Genomic DNA, 19226 nt, shown 5'->3' on the forward strand with positions numbered 1-19226 from the left:
AGCTGAGCAGTGAATGGGTGGGGTTCCTTTAATTAGTTGGGTTTTGTTAATGTCTATAAATAAAAATCTGATAGTTTTGTCAACTCTCATGTTTTTCTTCACCTCCGATCCCCTCTGCATAAACAACTCGCAAGCATGCATGTAGTGAAGCTGGATATAAATTATAGCATTAGCAACAGTACTCGAATATTAATTCTTCTATAACCACAAACATTTGTACAAATATTTGTAAAAACACACACATTCAAATGGGACCTCCACACACTAGACCTTCAATGTGTTTGGCACAAATAAATGTAAGTGTGTAAAATGGAGTATTTGTGTGCATCTTTGTGGTTTTAGCATTTTCCATAATTTAGGACTCACGTCGCGCACGTATTTCAACACTATTATTTAGAGGTGGCTCTCAGTGATTGGAGGGATTTTTGATGCACTAGCCACCTCGCACATGAAAAACAATAGTAATTCTAAAACCACACACAAACGTACACTTACACAAACTCACTCACATCACATGTGGGTCCCACACACATTAGAGGTGTGTAGTGTATGTGGACCCTGTCAGAATGTTTTTCCACCATCTCTCCTAAAACCAATTGGTATTAAGAAAGGTTTCAATTAAATCTTTTATAGCATTCGACATCATAGCGGTCGCAGGAGGTGACATTGTGTAACTAAATCCATGGGGACACTCTGGGCCCAACAATCCCTCCCTCAAGATGACGCTCCCGCGACTCGAACCCATGACTTTCTGGCTCTGATATCACTTGTTGGACCGCTTTTCCACAATCTCTCTTAAAACCAATTGGTGGTAGGAAGGATTTCAATTAAGTCTTTTATGGCATTCAACATCGCACCCGCAAGTTTGTTTTTAGAGCGATCGCATGGAGTGACATTGTGTAACCAAATTCATGATGGCACTCCGAACCCAACAGACCCCACATGTGCTATGAGTAAGCTTGAGTACGTAAGTGTTTGTATGTGATTGTAGCAAAACTCAAATAGAAATCAACATTTTTGGAGACTATGGAGCTGTATCTTGGGTCCATCGGGTCATTTCCTCCAATTGCGCGCATGCTCCATTATTATCCACCAATTGCACCATTTTTATGGAGATTTAATTTGATTGTTATATGGTTAGGGCTCCAAACTAATGGAGTTGTCCGCAAACAACTTGTAAGGGATAAGCTTGGTTCATTTAGCAAAGAATTCGAGCTCGAACAACTTTTTTAACTCATTTATAAACGAGCCAAATTCGAGCTAGCTTTATCTTAGATTGCATGTGAGGGATCAACTCGTTCACAGAAGTTCGTTTAGTAATCAAACCAAGCTTAAGTTCTCAACTACTAATCGAGGTGGAACTCAAATATTTGGGCTCGATTTGAGCTTGGCTCGAGCTCAGCTCACTGATTTTGAAGGAGCCAAGCCCGAAGAACCTAAAGCTCGGCTCGTTTTCACCTCTAAAAAAAGATCCACCACATACAATGGGTATCTTAAATCATGTGTAACAGTTACATATTTCTCGTGATCTTCTGTTTGAATACTTTACACGTGAGGGGAATACTCACTCTCTCTCGTCATAAAGAACTGGTATTAGTCCAGCAGAAAGCAAAACTCAAGACCGTTTGCTCACTTCCACTGTTTAACAAGAACAGTTGTTTTCCAGAGCCAATTTTACCATATAACAAGATAGAAGTGTTCCATTGAGCAATTTGACATCATTTTTACATCAGAATTATGAGTATAGGTACCTTGAGTTTACACGAAACGTAACGCCAAGGTAAAACCGGAGCTCCAGCTCTAAGATCAACGCCAGCCGCCGTACATCAAACAGAGGCTCAAAATGCATGTCCTAGCATCCTCCCTCTGAGAATGGCTTCTGCTTTTCTCACCTGCTTGACCGGTCCAATAATGAAGACCTACACGAAGATACAGTCAATTTGCATTTCCTACCATCAAATGCAGAAGAAGAATCTTGTGTTTTGACTTCTTAAAAATTCATCAGATGGAACAAGCATGAGATAAATCACCACCTCACCCAATTTGTATCAATGAATATTATGGGGAGTTACGGTAAACACCTTCGTTTTATGGTCATCCGAAAGCCACACACACACACACAGGGGCAATCAAAACCATACTGCGTGTTTCAATGAAGTTCAACTTACCTTGTTAGGTGGTCCCTTTTCTCCTCCCATTACAATCTCAGCTCTGTAGAATGCAATTCAAGTCATGACCTAGAGAAACCAATGAGAGAGAGAGAGAGAGAGAGAGATTTACGTGCAAGATTCTTTGATCAACAAGATTGAAGATCCCTTCCTCCCAATGACACACCCCATTTTTCCAGGAGGGACATGAAGGACTGATAGGATCTCCTCCTCCGGACTATTCCCTTCTACAATGAGGTTATCTGACACCACAAACCAAATCTTAGCATTAGACACATGACTTGGCTCATCACTTAATCAAGCAGTTCATGAAAAGATTTGATGCTCCTTTCCGTAATATACGGAAATGTGTGATCGTAATCAGAGCAATTCTAAAGCTTGAGTGATCTTTTCCAAAGAGACAATGAACTTTACATGAGCTTTTATCAAAATATAGCGAAGGGACATATTATACCATCACAAATGTTTTCTTGTGAGTCTAATGGTGATGGTTAAGATGATAGCACATCTCCTATGGCCCATTTGTTTGACTGGACAAATTGTGAAGGGATATCTCATAGGATATGTAATCCGATTGGACTAATAGTTATGGGATAAATAGTACCACATCCTACAAGGTAATGCATATCTCATATTTTTGCGGTATGTCATATCCACCGACCTTTAAACCTAACCGCAAAGTTTAAAACAAACGTAGGATATGTGGCCACCTTAGATTTGTAATCCAATCTAATGCTCAAATCCGGGCAAACAAACGGGGCCCTAAGATATTATGTTACCTGAGTTTTGCGAAAAGTCATACCCGATGGGTATTCAAGCATGAACTCAAAAGTTTAAAGCAAGTACAGGATGGGTATATAACCAAATCCAACATTCAAATCCAGGTAAACATACGGGCCTGTATGAATAGATGTTGACCGGACAGGCACCCTACAATCTCCATTCCAGACAATCCACACCAATGCTTATACTCTGTGCATGTAAATCATTATGTGTGGTTGTGAAGAGAGTAGAGAGTACTAAGAAACCTGGAACAGAGGGGATTGGTGGCCAATCTGCATAACCAATATTGCTAACGCAGAAACATCGACAATAGAGTGCACCACGAATGGCCAGTTTCCATAAGGAACTGTCATTCAGTTTCTCCATCATCTTGTGGTAAATATAAGGAAGAAAGCGGACATCATCCGCAGCTGCATGGACCATCATTTTAGACAAGGGTCGGTACGCCCAAAAATTTGGATGCTGCAAATAAATACCAAGTTATGAATCACTATTCCAAGAAAACAAACATTTGGAATGAAAGGATATGTAAAAAAAACATGAAGTTCTGTTAACAGATTTCTAAGCACCAAAGAAGGCCAATTACGATGAGTAGCAGAAGGGAGTAAAGGGACTCCAGAAATTTAACAGCTAAATTATTGATTATCTGGCCATAAGTATCATATGATGAACAAGCACACAAATAGGTTTTAGTAAGCCGAAGTGGCCCATGAAACATAGTCAAGACATGCATCTAGGCCTACTTTCCCTATATTTACTACTAATAAGGAAACAAACACAAATTTCTTTTGACCGGTAATGGAGCAATTTAACTGTGAATACTGAATTCATTCCCACAATGTCCGAATAAAAACACCACCTCATCGAATTAGAGTAACATGCAAGACTCCACTCACCTCTCTAAGACAGGAACGGATTTCTTTCTTCTCACCATATGAAATACCTATATCCAGAAACTACGGTTAATTTAGAGAAAGCATAAAACACAATAACAGAATTTAAATGCTGATTCTCTTGTCCAATTGTATTACATTACCAGGGACGGAACTAGGATTTACAATTACAATTTATTCGAGGGAATTACAATATCCCAAATAATAGCAAATTTTCAATGTACAACACCAGAAGCATCAAGAAGAATTGTCTGTTGATCCTTTTCATGAAAACCACCCACCACCGCTCAACATCTAAAAAGATACAGAAATAGTAATTTAACCCCACCAGTGAAATCCAACAGACAAAACAGATGCAAGCATAAATTTGAAGCTTACGTAACTGTTAATGGAACTCTAAAGCACCTTTTTTTTTTCTTACAAATTAAATTTTGAAGCACAAGCAGATGGGAGCAAAGAAGTTGCATGGGAGACAAAACAGATTACATGATGAATATTATAAGAGAAATAAACTGCAGCATTGTTACAAAAATGCCGCAAAAGCTGTAGTACCACAATAGCGCCGATCGGCAAGGAGGCCAACAAAAGAAATGTGGCCATCCTGTGATCTTTTCTGCCTCCGCTGTTCCTCTATGAGATGATATGCTATCTGTGAATACATAAAAGAAGAAAGAAATCAACAATTCTCCTTCTCATCAGTTGCTCTCGGGCAAAGAAGACACGTACCACTCCTAAAAGAACAACTGGAAGCAGTGAAAGCAAACATTTAACCACCCGAACATCTAACAAATAGGGTAAAAGTTGAATATGTGGAATAACCATGCTCGTGTCCCAATTCCCAGGGGTTGGCTGCACGGACATTCTTATATGATTCCTTCACGAAAAGGAAACGTTGAAGTAACTCACTAGACACGCCCACTTTCAAGCTCAAAAACAGCCACTGTTCAAATCTATCCTGAAGCAAGTTTTCCTCTATGTGACAAAAGACTATTTAGAGGGTATCACTGTTAAGACATTGTGTTCAGATAAAAAAAGAAAGACGTTTAGACTAAAGCTATCCGGTCACTTATTTACAGCAAAAATATATGGAGTGGGCCTAACAAGGAGCATGTGAAAGATGCTGTGCAAAAATCAGAAAGCATTATTTAGAAGCTTAAAGAGAAATAACAGTAAAACTTGAAACTTACCTGGGTATCCACAACATTGTGCAACTTGATTCCATATTGAAAATACAAAGCCTGCAATGCAAACACATATATGAGTAGGCATAACCTATAAGAAATTTAAAAACGAACATGCTGAGAAGTTCTACATTGAAATCAATTTAAGACCTCACTGTCCCGTTTGCAATCGTGAATCACTTTTGTGACATAACTAGACTCAAGAGCAGGTTTACAGGCTTCCATTAGCTCTTCCCCACCTTGAACAACATCGACCAAATAGACAGCATCCTGAAAAGCAAGCTGCCACAAAAAAAAAAAAAAAAAGAAGCATGTTTACCAATTAGCTACATCATGTTGATTACCAAATGAGGCTAATGTCAAAGCAGTTTGCAATTTCTGTAGGGCAAACTGCCGGATTGTATAATGTGAATCGTGACTGAGATAGTATCATAAAAAAGGTTGATCTTCCTTCGCAAAAAAATCCACCCAAAATCGTTCCACATGCATTTAGCACCCAAAATTGGGACAACAGTCCATGATATAAACTCCACAGAGACAAGCCTTGTTATCTTACAAATGCAAAAGAATGGACGTCATACCTGCATAATACAAAGAGTTCCATATCGACAGAGGTCAACAGCCTCACAATCAAATCCAATCACCAGATGCTGTTTTGGAGAGGGATAGAGAAATTCAACAGGAAGTTGTGATGCATGGGTGACTACATAAATTGGCACCAATGATAAAAGCGCTTCATGATCTGGATGTTTGGGACCTGCGGCAAGTACAGGACAAGCAAACATAACATAAATGACAGCTTTTGACAGCTCACAGCAAATCTCAAAAAGAAAAGAGCTAGCAACTGAAACCAGAAAGGCTCAACAAATCCCAAATCTTAGTGATGAACTAATCTTCAATGGTGGTAGCAATGGCCTGTTTACTTGCAGACACGACATTAAGCAGAGAAGCTACAAGTCATCCCGTCATCCAGTGTTGTCAAAATTCTACAATATGCAATACGTATGCTTTGATTCGTTATGCTTGGAGGTAAATAGAATGTATCTTATGTGATTAGTTCGTGTCTGAGGTAAAATCAATACGTATCTCTAGACATTTCTTATTAAGCTAATCATCCCTTTCATTTTGTCGCTAAATTTATGATCATGAAAAGGTCAAATTAGATCACACTTCTGTACTTTACAGCTTTTTGTGATTCCCTTCGCTTTAGAATGTGCGTTAACTTTCTCTCACACTTCCCATTTTTGGGGCATGGGACCAGCTACAGAAGCTTGGTTACCCAACTCCACCTTAAGGTTATTTCTTATATGACACACCAAGTGCAATCAAATGGTGGAACCTCTTTTTCTTCCCTTTCTAGAAAAGGACGTTATGTCAAACTTTCATAGACTCATAGAATGTTTGATTATTGGGTCTCGAAAAAATGGTCTTCAAGACCTGGAATTTCATTCATTGATACTATAAACACAAGTAAAAAGTAATACGATAAACTCGTTGTTTTTTCCTTCTCCACTTTCGTTTCCTCGTTTATCCATGTATTGATTTATTCTCTTTACTCCACATAATTTCACTTTTCCCAGGTACCAAACATGAAATTCTGCAACAACTTGCCAATCATGGAGTTAACTCCAAAAGTGGATTGAGCAAATAATGATGCACCGAATTTCACTTTTGTAGGAGAGGTGGGCAAGAAGCCAGAGAAACATGTAAAGTCAATTTAATAAGCATCTAAGCCAACAAAACCGAAACTGATAAGATAATGAAAGTTCGGGATAGTTCATAGTTCATAATCGTCGACACTGGTAAAAGATGAAATAACAAGTACGGTAATTCATTGAACTGATAAAGTACTATCACTAGCTCTCAAGATCACACACAATTAATACCACAAAAAAATTGACCTCGCATCCCCCAAAACCAACTAGAAAAGCACTTCAAATTAGTCCAATAAATAAAATGTCCACTTAACAGAATTGCGAAACCGAAATTCAAATAGCAATGGTCAAAACCCAGAAGGCAAAAACCCAATGAAGCAGCTAATGACGACCCAGCAACCAAAAACTGGATCTTTAACCCACAAACTAAAGCAAAGCATGCGATCCTCAAAACCTCAATTGCAAAAAAATCCGTCCTAAACCCAGTTTAACCAAAACCCAAGTGCAAAAAGCAAATATCTGTAAACCTGTGTTTGGATCCAGAGTTTGTATCTGGATTTTTTGATGAAACAGGAAATAAACGGATTTCCCTTCACAATTTTTTACATTTTCTTTTCCCTCTACGAATTCTTGATCCAAACAAAGCCTAAGAAAAGAAATAGCAACGTTAACCAAGTCCAAGCTGAACAAGAATCAGAAATCAAAAGTTTTACCTGAGCCAGAAGGGAGAGGAATGTATGTCTGATAGGTAGTAGCAGCAGCAGCAAACGCCATTTTATCAACAACAAAAAAATCCTGCTAAAAAGTACAGTAGTAACAAACAAATCTTCTTCTGAGAGCACTTCTGGATGCCCCAAATGCAAAAACAATCTTCTGAACTATCAATGAAATTTCCGCATTGGTTAGCCGTTGGTGTTTCCCTCAGGCCCCATGCCCCTCAATTTTCTCTCTTTTTGTCCCGTTTTGATATTTCACCTCTGCTTCTGATATATATATAAGGTGAAGTTCTCGCGCTAGGAAATACTTTAGTCCAATGGTCAAGTACACGATAACTATAGTCAAACCGTGCAAAATTAGGTCAAAATCTCCTCTTCAGTTGTACTTCTTTTTTCCCCATGAAACAGTATGGAGTTATTAAAAGAAAATTGATATTTGCGCTCTCTCTATTTATGCAGGCCCTCAACTTTATTCATAAACTTCACTTTGAAAGTGAAGCGTCCGCATCAAAAAAGGGAATGCGAATATCAATTCCCTATTAAAAAGCGAAAACTAGAAATGGGTCCTTCTTTCCGGATCATTATAAGGAGTAACAAAAGGGGAATTGATTTTCGCGCTCAACTTTTTATTGATAGCGCTCCAATTTTAACGTGAAGTTACTACTAACTTCATGAATAAAGTGGAACGTCATCAACAAAAAATGAAGCGCGAATAAGGGTTCCTAAACATCAAAACAAAATAGCGAATAAGAGTTCCTAAAAGACCGCAACTCAAACATTACCTCAGGACCGATTCTGCCGGTGATACTATTTTTATGGCCCGACTGCTATCATCAGAATTGTTCATTTTGAATTAGAGACATCACTAAAACTTGATGTGATTTGATTTGTTTTTAAAAAAATTAGACGGTCATACAAATAGGTTGTCCAATTTGGCAATACAAATGTGACTAGTCCGGGTTGCTAATAGATACTCCATCCGTCCCAAAATGTTGTGCATGTTTTTTTTCCCGGACATCTCAATTAATTGTCTATCTTTTAATGTATTACTAATATATAAAATTCAATATGAATCTTGTTTGATAGATCTCAATTAATTCTTTTAAGCAAAGATTTTGAAATCATAAAAAACATTATAGATCGCGAGATATAGATAATTTTTTGTGAGGTTCAAAAAATGAAACAGATACAACAAATTGGGACAAAGAGAGTAGAAGGAATAGTTCTCGAGATTAGTCGAAGTACATGTAAACTTGTTCGGAGACTTTAGTTATTAAAAAAATATCCAGACTGTGTAGTATGTTCTAAATTAATGATCCCAATAACACATGCTGAATTGCGCAACACATAAAAAGATTGCATGGGACCTCATGCCACTGGCGTGAGTAGTTGGTCAAACCCAAATTGGTGCAGTGGCATGAAGTTGTTAGGAAAATAATAAACTGCCAAGAAATACTAACTTTCATTGGTAGTGTAAAAGGTGATGACTAGAGGGTGTTCCGCTTTTTTTAAAAAATTTTTTTTTAAAAAGAATGTAATTTTAAATTTAAATATAATGAAAATAAAAATTAATTTTTTAATTTTTTTTCACATTTTAAAATATCTCAATGAGATCTATCAAATAAGATTCATATTGGTAGGAAAATTTTTTGCGTAGACACATGATTTTTGAGTTTGAAATTACATTTCTTTTCTAAAACTTTTTACAAAACTGGAACGGCAAAGATATCTAATAACTAAAGATATTATCCAGTAAAAACTACTAAAAAACATGGTAACATAACCCTTCCTCAATACTGTACTATATTTATTCTAACAAGAGATTGGCTTATTCACAGAAGAAAACGATCTCAATTGTTCGTTTCGACATTAAACGGTCCAAATTTATATAAAACGGACGGAAACAAATGACCGCGATACACTTCTGTAAACACTATTCACCAAAACAGCGGTAATAAAAGTTTTTCTCTTCTAACAAAGTAAAGCATTTTTCAAACGACCTCAGATGTTAGGTAAAGTCGACAGATCTTCCATGGATGAGAGGGAATGTGGGGTCCAATCACAAGCCAATGAGCCACAACCCAAAGAAAAAGTTTACTGGGTGCGGGCACCTTGTTCTATCTTTTGGGGGAGGGATGGTTTTGTACAAACCGGGCAGAGCATAGTGCTGGGCATATTTGAATCGTTCGGCGTCTATCTTTTCGGCAATTTAGACCATTTGATTGTCGAGATGTGCACAACACGGTGCGCTCAGCACCATCCTCAACCGATTTTAAGAAAGGAAATAATAACTAAGCTTTAAAATATTTACGTTTTTTCATTGTTACTCTAATACAGTATAGATTAGTGAGAGATTACAATTGGAATTGACACTCTTCCATTGAAACCCCAAACCTAATCTTTAAAAATTAAACGGTACAAAATCATTTGAGCTAACCTAAGACTTCGAAATTATCTCAAAATAAGTTGGGGGAGATTTTAGTGACTTATTTATATTTTCTATACATTCAATTTTGGTGATAATGATTATTTTTTGCATACTTTTTAGATTTTATACCAACGTGACAAGACTTCAACTCATCAATATTAGGAAGATCTATTTTTTGGATCTTGAGCAGAGAATTTCACAAATTTCTATGCAGTAAAAAGTGCTCAAGTCAGTTACTAATTTTAGTAAATTTGGAAGATGAGATCATGAATTTATCACAAAGATTGCACACCCTCTAATTCCAAGAAACACCCGCCTTTTTAAGCGCGAGATCTTATGGACCAACTGATTTTTGTTGAAGATAAGCCAAAATTTTCTTTTGGGACACACAGATATAATAAAGAAGGAAAAATCTAAAATCAGCTCACTGGGCTGACAATAAGAAGTGTGAATGTGTATTAAAAAATGTAAAAAAATATATAGAAATATGTGTTTTCCTTATTCTCTTGTGTGCTTATTGTCAAGCCACTGGGCTGACAATAGAAAGACCGAATAAACAAAAATTGAATACCCGGAGGGATTAAATTCTAGAGAATCCTGTTTCGCATCGAAGGATGCAGTTTGCAACAGAGCAAGCAAGCGTGAAAAATGTCAAAATTTGATTGGATGTCAATCGCCGCTTGATTGGTACTTTTTCAGAAAGTCTACAGTTCCCGATCGGGAAATCCCGATCGGAATCCCGACGCCCCGCCGGGCACGCTCCGGCCATCGGACGGCCGATCCGAGCCGTCCAAAAATTCTATAAAAAAAAACAGAGTGGGCCTGCGCGAGAATAAATGGCATCCGACGTGTGTAAGTGGCCGATCCAAGCACTCCATTTTTGGCTGATCCAAACACAAAAATGAGATGTTAGAGTTATCAATTATGACTCTCACAACCTACTATGGCATTCCGAACCCTTCGTTTTTGTAAATCCTGAAATCTATAGTCGTGTAAACATTTAAGGTTTTTTTTATTATCAATATTGTATACATTAGCGGAGGTTAGTGAGATGTTAGAGTTAGCACAGGGGAATCCAGAGACTATTCATAGCCCGTCCCTCGTGGGGCTCGAACCGTGGTTTCCCGGGGGGAGGAGACAACCAACTGCACTAACAATGGTTTCTCAATGCAGTTGGTTGTCTCATAAACTATTAAGTTAATCAAATATCGATAAGTGCCTTATTCAGATGACTGATGAATGGTAAGAATTATAATAGTCTATTTTTTTTCAAGAAAAGTGCAAATGTTTCAAGTGATTCCCTCAGTTTCCGATCAACTTGATTTTTCGCATGAAATAATAACGTGTTGAGACCTACAAAATAAACTACTCGGATCATCCAAATAAATTGTGAAACTCATGCTGTTATGTGGTATTCTTGAAGGCGCGTGAGTAGAGTTCTCGTTTACTAAAAAAATTGGGATTATGTTTACCAAAAAAAAAATTTGGGATAATAAAAGTGGAACATTAGCAGCTTCGTCGTCAAAGCAAACTGCACCATACCGCCCATGCAATGTATCGCAGAGAATCGTGCCTTTTGCCAAGAAACACCCGCCTCCTTAATCGCGATCTTTTAACTGATTTTGGTTAAAGATTGGCCAAATTTTGTACTTAAGACAAACAAACACCAAACACTTGGACACAAGAATGACACATGGTTTTGCAAATACAGCGCACGAGTATGTGAGAGAGATTAGTGCCTAGAATAAAACACTCTCTACCCAAAGAACTTCTACTTTTATCCACTTGGGTCCCAAAATGCCCGCACCTTTTTCTCTATCTTTATTATTCTCCTTTTTCTGATGAGATCCTCTTCCAAAGATTTCCAGGGTAATCCTCTTCTCTTGCTGAATCTATATCTTTCCCACTTGTACCTCCATTTCTCTCTCTCTCTCTCTCACTTTATCTCTCACTCCTGGAACATCACCTAATCCAATCCTCTGTGTATGATCTTAATAATGTTGTTTGATTTTCAGTTGGCAGAATTGACCTTCTGAGGTGGGTCAATTTCGAGTACTCATTTGGGAACTGGCATTTTCTTGAAATTTTCTTGCTTTTGGCTAAAAAAATTGTTTTTTGACGTGGGTTGAGCTTGGATATTTGAAGAATTCTGTTTTCATTACAGTATAGGCTGGTTTATGATTTGGCTTTGATTGTCAGTTGGGTTGCTTTCATAACAGTTTTATGCAGTTTTGGTGTTTGTTTTTCTTTATCCAGCTAAAAGATTTGTATTTTCGTGGTGGGTTGCATTTGGGTACTCGTGATTTTGGTCTGTGGTTGTGGGTTTTGAGTGGAATGAAATCATATGGTATGAATTTGATCAAAAGGTTTGTTTTGGAACTGGGGGTTTGATTGGGAGCATTGAAGGACCGACAAAGGAAAATGATGAAAGGGGGCAAGGATGAAGAGAAGCTAATGGGTCCTTTGTTTCCAAGGCTTCACATTAAGGATGCAGAACAAGGTGGGCCAAAGGCACCTCCAAGGAACAAGATGGCTCTTTATGAACAGCTCAGTATTCCTTCTCAGAAATTTAACTCTGGATCGGCATCAATGTCGCCTTTTCCGCCTAACAATAGTGGCAATTCGGTCCCTTCGGTATCTTCTAGTCATGTGAGTTCAAGAATCTGTTGTGGGTTTTGCTCTTGAGTGTGAATCACGTACTAAACTTTGTTTGGTTAGTGTAAGTCTGTGCAATCAGCTCGAGTGACTTTTTTGTGTGATTAGATGCTTTTATAATTAAGTTCTGGTTTGCACATATCTTTCACTTATGATGTCAAGCTCTAGGCAGGACGTACTTGCCACATTAAATTATAGTCCTATGTAGGACCCTTAATAAACTAAGGCATTTAATTATAATTTTTTTACTGGTTTTCTAATCCTGAAATATAATGTATTCGTCTAAGACATAGAAATAGATTTTGTTGGATTTATCCAGCCGTACCATAACTTTACTATCTTTAGGTTTCACTGTGTCGACATACCCTACACGTGCTTCGTAAGGCCAAGGTTTTGCACTGTTTGTTTGCAGTGATTACCGTTTGTTTAGTTTGTGTCCTGTGCTATCAGGGAGCCAGAAATTTTGGCTAGTGGGTCACAATCTTACTTGAAATCATGTATGACACGTTGATAAGATATAAGAGACTAAATATCAAAACTTGATAAGATATAAGAGACTAAATATCAAAACTTACGTACACATTGAGAAGATATAAACTTGATTCAAGACAACTCCCGACAATTTTTTCTACTTATAAAAACGATACATGAAAGGATCATTTGTTATGGAAAAGTTTAAGATGTCTTTTTCATTATAAACATGTAAAATTTTCATTCATCAATTGGATCTCTGGATCGTTCCAATTTTATCAGATGTCCCTGAAGGGACTTCATCAATGGTTCTCGTAAAACAGTTTTTTTACAATCTGCACAGTAGAAGTATTTACTTTTGTATTTTGATGTAATGGTTAGGGCAATTTATACCTTTGGTAAAAAATCTTGTAGTTTGACCCCACTTGCCCACATATATAGTCACATCTGTGTGCTATAATTAGTTATTATGAGAACATTGAGCCAAAATTATCATGTTTGAGTTTTCTTAATTGGCTCCAATGTTGGCTTTGCAATAAATAGCGTATGAAAGAAACTTCTTTGCATCTTTTCCCTATTTAACTAAATAGCAGGTTGTACTTTCAGGATTCATCCTTAAATAATCTTCTTGTGTTACTTTCTCCGCCTCTTTATGAGTGTCTCTATTGTCTAGGAAATTGTGATCAAGGTACTTGAAATAGTACTAGGTACTACATGTTTGATTAGATTACATCCGCTGAAGTTGAAATGGCTTGTGATTGTTGTTTCTTTTGGCACGGAAAAGGACAAACACGGTTTTGCAGATTTATGCAATTTTATGTATTCTGCTTACACCAAGTGATTCATGGTCCTAGGGTGGTGGACACAAAAGGAGTCTGTATTCTCCAATCTGCAACTCGCCTGCTCCTTCTCATTTGCCTGAGAGACTTCCTTCTTATTCTTCCAACGTGATGAATTTGCGTACAACATCGACTAATCTTGAATGGAAACCGATGAAACCCCCAAAGCATCGCCCTTTGAATGGTGCATATTGTAGCCTTTTCCAACCACCTGGTATCGCTTACTCTAAGAACTCTTCCACAAAGGAACTTCCAGATGAGATTGATTATACAGTTCCAACTTTTGTCCAATTTGGGAGAACTCTGGAGTGTGCCAGTGGAGATAAAGGAAAGGGCACAATGGTACCTTTTAAGGAAGAGAAGAGAGGCAGTTTGGTGGATGAGGCAAGCAGAATAGCTGATTCCAATGGACCTTTACATCACCAGAATCGAGCTTTAGAAGAAAAAAAAGCTCTTAGAAATGATAGTTCAGCCGATCCCAAAAAGGGTGTACGAAGGGGAAATGCTTCCATGTTGGAAGGTGTATCCTGTTTCAGACCAATGCGTGGAGATAATTATAGAAGGCAGAATAGTCTTGAAAATGTCTCTAAGTGCTTTGAAGATCAGTGTGGGCCATTACAAGTGGGCGAGTTAGACAGAAATGCTGATGTCTCAGAAACATCCATGGTGGACTCTATGTCTGGAGCGGAAATATCGCCAGATGATGTTGTTGGAGTCATAGGTCAGAAACAATTTTTGAAAACAAGAAGAGCTATTGCCCAGTAAGTATCTTTGACTGAATTATTACAATTTTCATTTGCTACAGCTAACAATACAGAGATGAGTGAATTGTTTTTATGTCCGTTCTGCTTTCGGTTTAATGAACTCTATGAGCTGATTTGACACGTGGGTTCACAAGAAGTAGAAAATCCTATTGATATTGCATCGTTGTTGTATCTTTGATTGGGTATAGGGTTTTCTGCTGTCATACTTTCCACACATAATCACGTAAAAGTACGTCATATTTCTCTGATAGCATCTCTCATCCACTTTTGCATCAGAAGATCAGGCAATGATTTTGGAGAAAATTAATCAAGCTGAAGCAGGGACATTGTTCCACTTAAAACAAAATTATTTCCCAAAACTAAAAAAAAATTATTTCCAAACACTATGCTTTCACTCTTGTATTTTATCTTGAATTGCTATTCATATTTCCGTCTTCACGTACTTGTGTTGCCAATAGACTTGGGACAATGCTGGTTGAAGTTAGAAGAATGGCCTGAGTTTTCCATGGAATTGTGTGAAAAATAACAGTTGACCTGAAGTTTGGATTGAAACTCCAATCAGTCAAAACCATGTATTAAATTGCTATGATTGATCATACATTGTGGCTGGAAATTTTGCTGACATTGACAAACGACACCCTAGGCTGGAAATAGGTAGATATTGCTAAACATGTTATTAAGTGGTCTAATATGTCTCTGCACAAATGTTTTTGCTCCATGCATTGAAAATCTGGCTTTTGGTGCTTAATCCAACTCCAATGCTACTGTTTTGCAGTCAGCAAAGAGTTTTTGCAGTTCAAGTCTTTGAGTTGCATAGATTGATAAAGGTAAGCTGATCTTTCCTATTTAAAAGTGCTTAGTTTTTTGGGTGATGCTGCGGCATTTTCTTCTTGGTTTTAGACTTCTAATTCCTTGTTAATATGAAACAGGTGCAGAAATTGATTGCAGCATCACCGGAACTCTTGCTCCAAAGTGAACTTCATCTGGGTAAGTCTTCGATCAAAGGCTTACCGACTAAGAAATTGCCCTCGGGGAATCTACTAGAAGCACCACCACAATTATTGAGCAAACTGAAACCTGAGAAGCCCATCCATAACACGGAATGTGCAGCAGAGAATGTTTTGGAAATGCTTCTTCTTCCTTCTCTAAGTAATCAGTCCGACGTAAAACTTAATACCCGGAAGTCAACTTGCTATTTCCACCCACCACCAGGAAACCAGTGGCTAGTTCCTATAATTTCGCCTTCTGAAGGACTCGTTTACAAGCCCTTCACAGGACCAACACCCCCAACATCAAGTTTCGGGGTTCCAGTTTATGGAATTACTACTGCCACTCACCAAGGAGGGATTGGAATTCTTCCGGGTACTCCTCCGCTCAGTCATACCTACTTTCCACCTTATCCCATGCCATCAATCCCATCCGTTGCCAGTTCTGCAGTTGACGGGGCGAGGCAATTAACTAAATCACACCTAAATGGCCAGGAGGATAAGTCAGAGGCTTCAAGTGGTCGAACTGAGAGGGTACTACGAGGAGATGCACTTGATCTTTTCCCTACTGATCCAACGGTTAAGGCTTTGGATCAATCTTCTCAGAGTTGCAGTAATGAGCAGCAGACACGTGTGATCAAGGTTGTACCTCACAATCCTAGATCAGCGTCTGAATCAGCTGCTCGGATTTTCCAGTCCATACAAGAAGAAAGGAGACAATATACATAGTTTATATCAGGTTTATGGTAAATAGCTTTTAGTTGAATGAGGATACCAAACAGGAATGGAGCATTTCATTTATACTTGTTCATAGTGACGTTTGATGTCTGTTTATGTTCCATTTTAACTTCTGTAGATATGAAACTGTGTAATTGATGAAGCAGGCGGATTTCTCTGTACCCATTGAAATAAAAGCTTTATTCCTTGTTAGTAGCTCTATTCTCTTGTATTCATTTGTTTTTACAATATTTTGCTCACGCATTTCCCAGTCTATACAAGAACAAAAGAAACCGGACACCTGTTTCTATGAGGTTTAAAATTAATTTACTTATATACGTATGAAACTGAGGAATTGACGAATAATCAGATGTCACTGTACCCATTCAATGACTCTACGATTCATTTGCTATTTTATGGACCTTTTGCAGAATATCAGGCACTGGCAAAAGTAAAAGTAAGTTCCAAAGGCAGTCTGCTTATTTTCTTTGTCATGAAGGAGTAGAGGCATATTGTTCTTCTTTATTTGTCCATATAATGATTCTATAAGGTTACTTTCTTGAAGTATCTGTGTCCAGAATACTTTTTCCTATTTATTTGTCGTCGTCTTTTTTATATTGTTCTCCTTCCCATCCCGTGCATGGGCTGAAAAAAAGAACCCTTTTGCTTGCGTATGACGCTAGACAGATCATTGGAGCAAATGAGCAATATCAAACTGACTTGGCAAGTGCAAAGCAGAAGTATTCCCCAACAATGGTTGACAGATGAATGGAGAAATTTTAACATGGTTTTGACAAGTCTAAAGCAGAAAAGCTGTATTCCCCAGCAGCACTAGAAGTGGAACCAGATTCCACAAAGTAGAATCAATTACTCACTTTCTTGCCTCTCTATATCAGCATATCACTCTCCAGGAATAAACATACCGATTTCCCGGATCACAGACTCCTGCATTTGTTTATCTATCTACAATACTCAACCATGGTATGAAGTCTTTCTAGTGTGTCGAATTGTTGTTCATGTTATTTGGCTTTGAATTATACTCGAAAGTGGACCTTTTAACTAGTCATAAGGCTCTCTTTAGTTCTCTTCTCAAATACAGTTTAACGTAATACTTTCCCACACTGTTTTTAGAAACAATGACACCCATTGGTTTTCATATCATATCCATTTTTTGGCGAAAACAGTTTGGAGAATTCGAAAACATCTTTGGTGTTCCTGAAACACAGGTTATTCTAAAAAATATGTCCCGAAACAGATTTCGGTAACTATTTGCCAAACAAGTTTCATTTTATCGTGTTTTAACACTTTACAGGATGGAGGAAATGATCAAGCTGGAAAAAAGATGAGCATAGTGGTAGGACCATGGGGAGGCAACGGTGGATCGTATTGGGACGATGGAAATTACAGTGGCGTGAGAGAAATCTCGCTCGTTTATGGCCGCTGTATCGATTCAATCCGTGTAGTGTACAATAAGAACGGTAAGCCTGTTGCAGCAGATAAACACGGAGGCATTGGAGGTAGTCGAACAGCTGATGTAAGCTCAATCTCCCATTCTCCCAAAAATCTTGCATCCCCGTTTTCTTTTTACCGCAACAATAGCGTTAGCATGGTATTGGTTAGTAAGTTACAACAGCAGGTAGATATTGCTCTATTAATTAAAAACTGAGACCTCTCCCAACAGCAGGCTGTTATGAGGGACTTTGATCTATAGACTGCATGAATTACTCTAATTTTCTCTGTTTAAGTTTGTGCAAATGTCTCTGCTATCACCACCTTAGCCTCTGAATTTTCACGTAGATTCTTAAAAGAGGGGTTATAACTTAACTTATAAGTTGCTTCTCCTTTTAATGACAATCTTACCATTTCAACTGCTACTCTTAACTATTAAGTGGATATATTTCTTGATGAATACTTCAGAAAAATCGGTGACAAAATCGAATGGATGATCAGTAGATGAACGATAGCAAGATTGTACTCATCAAGTTTTTATCTTAAAATTTTACTTTAGATACTGTTGTAACAAAAATAATCAGTAGATGAATGATACCAAGATTGTATGAAATTTCATTGAGTTACGATACCAAGATTGTATGAAAGCTCATTGAGTTTTATTTTCAAATTTACAATAGATACTGTGGTAACAAAAACAAGAAAAAACTTGTTTTGATGTAGTATCTTACGGTTAGCAGTTAGCACACTGATGTAAATTTCTGGTTCTTCCACTGCAAAACTAGATAACATGTTCTCTATGAATTTCAGATTAAGCTGCAATACCCTGAGGAGTTCCTAACGAGCGTGAGCGGCCACTACTGTCCGGTGGTTCATGGTGGCAGTCCGGTGATCCGATCAATAACATTTAAGAGTAACAGGAGGACCTTCGGGCCGTATGGAGTGGAAGAAGGGACACCGTTTTCTTTTTCAGCAGATGGAGCCCAGATCATGGGGTTCAAGGGGAGAAGCGGCTGGTATCTGGACGCAGTTGGGTTCCATTTATCTAAAGTCCAAACAACAAAACTGTATCAAAAGGTTCAGAGGAAGTTTAAGAAACTCATGAGCACCGTGTCCGTGTCTTCGGCACAAAAGGATGGTGAAGTGCCCTGAATGATTCTGTGATAGATTATGCGTAGTGTTGTTATGTATCACTATATTTTTGATGTCTCCAAATCACTGATGTACTAGATCTTTGTGTATAAACGTCTGTAGTGAAATAAAAGAGATCAGAGCATTGTTTTCTGATCAACATAGAGACACGGCTAAGAAAAGCAAATTGATGGTGGTGATGGTGAAATGATGGATTTGAGGTGGTGGTAGTGGTCATGGCAGTGGTGGAGATGCGGTGAAGCATTTGTGGTAGTGGACGGATCTATATTATATTATGCGTATATATAAGCTTACGATCAAGCTCAATGCAATGACAAGCATTTACCTATTATCGTTTTCTGTTACCATTGATTTATCACCTTCACTTAA

General features: G+C 37.9%; 3 protein-coding genes across 7 annotated transcripts; 2 read left to right on the top strand and 1 right to left on the bottom strand.

Annotated features, from left to right (window-relative positions):
- Nucleotides 1–1574: 1574 nt before the first annotated feature.
- Nucleotides 1575–7648, bottom strand: LOC131309891 (uncharacterized). 3 transcript variants are annotated; one of them, XM_058336586.1, is made up of 10 exons: nucleotides 7394–7648; nucleotides 5607–5782; nucleotides 5176–5307; nucleotides 5032–5082; nucleotides 4397–4493; nucleotides 3848–3894; nucleotides 3197–3413; nucleotides 2281–2410; nucleotides 2169–2211; nucleotides 1642–1919 (listed from the first exon to the last, which is right to left on the bottom strand). In XM_058336586.1, exons 1-10 carry the CDS (start codon nucleotides 7452–7454, stop codon nucleotides 1839–1841), a joined length of 1035 nt encoding a protein of 344 aa, XP_058192569.1. In that variant the 5' UTR covers nucleotides 7455–7648; the 3' UTR covers nucleotides 1642–1838. The 3 variants fall into 3 exon arrangements, with proteins under 3 accessions (XP_058192571.1, XP_058192569.1, XP_058192570.1); XM_058336587.1 differs by having other exon boundaries at nucleotides 1642–1900; nucleotides 7394–7628; XM_058336588.1 differs by lacking the exon at nucleotides 2169–2211 and having other exon boundaries at nucleotides 1575–1919; nucleotides 7394–7628.
- A 3863-nt stretch (nucleotides 7649–11511) lies between these two features.
- On the top strand, nucleotides 11512–16472 carry LOC131309886 (protein EARLY FLOWERING 3-like). Of its 3 annotated transcripts, none has more exons than XM_058336577.1 (5): nucleotides 11512–11693; nucleotides 12081–12473; nucleotides 13805–14550; nucleotides 15329–15380; nucleotides 15483–16472. In XM_058336577.1, the coding sequence occupies exons 2-5, from the start codon at nucleotides 12246–12248 to the stop codon at nucleotides 16266–16268; spliced, it is 1812 nt and encodes a 603-aa protein (XP_058192560.1). In that variant the 5' UTR covers nucleotides 11512–11693; nucleotides 12081–12245; the 3' UTR covers nucleotides 16269–16472. The 3 variants fall into 3 exon arrangements, with proteins under 3 accessions (XP_058192560.1, XP_058192559.1, XP_058192561.1); XM_058336578.1 differs by lacking the exon at nucleotides 11512–11693 and adding an exon at nucleotides 11707–11861; XM_058336576.1 differs by having other exon boundaries at nucleotides 11512–12473.
- Nucleotides 16473–16602: 130 nt separating this feature from the next.
- LOC131309895 (jacalin-related lectin 19) lies at nucleotides 16603–18996 on the top strand. The gene is made up of 3 exons (XM_058336593.1): nucleotides 16603–17237; nucleotides 17569–17790; nucleotides 18516–18996. The coding sequence occupies exons 1-3, from the start codon at nucleotides 17235–17237 to the stop codon at nucleotides 18855–18857; spliced, it is 567 nt and encodes a 188-aa protein (XP_058192576.1). The 5' UTR covers nucleotides 16603–17234; the 3' UTR covers nucleotides 18858–18996.
- The last annotated feature ends 230 nt before the right edge of the window (nucleotides 18997–19226 follow it).

Source organism: Rhododendron vialii, chromosome 12a (genome assembly GCF_030253575.1).
Source record: "Rhododendron vialii isolate Sample 1 chromosome 12a, ASM3025357v1".
Classification (NCBI taxonomy): Eukaryota; Viridiplantae; Streptophyta; class Magnoliopsida; order Ericales; family Ericaceae; genus Rhododendron; species Rhododendron vialii.

Bases quoted from the DNA above. Each gene is read 5' to 3' on its own strand.
- LOC131309891 (XM_058336586.1), bottom strand. From the start codon at position 7,454: ATGGCGTTTGCTGCTGCTGCTACTACCTATCAGACATACATTCCTCTC. The intron at 5,308-5,606 runs GTATGACGTCCA...TTTTTGTGGCAG, and splicing joins GAACTCTTTGTATTATGCAG to CTTGCTTTTCAGGATGCTGT. The intron at 3,895-4,396 runs GTACTACAGCTT...TTCTGGATATAG, and splicing joins TGCCGATCGGCGCTATTGTG to GTATTTCATATGGTGAGAAG.
- LOC131309886 (XM_058336576.1), top strand. From the start codon at position 12,246: ATGATGAAAGGGGGCAAGGATGAAGAGAAGCTAATGGGTCCTTTGTTT. The intron at 12,474-13,804 runs GTGAGTTCAAGA...TCATGGTCCTAG, and splicing joins CTTCGGTATCTTCTAGTCAT to GGTGGTGGACACAAAAGGAG. The intron at 15,381-15,482 runs GTAAGCTGATCT...AATATGAAACAG, and splicing joins AGTTGCATAGATTGATAAAG to GTGCAGAAATTGATTGCAGC.
- LOC131309895 (XM_058336593.1), top strand. The intron at 17,791-18,515 runs GTAAGCTCAATC...TATGAATTTCAG, and splicing joins GAGGTAGTCGAACAGCTGAT to ATTAAGCTGCAATACCCTGA.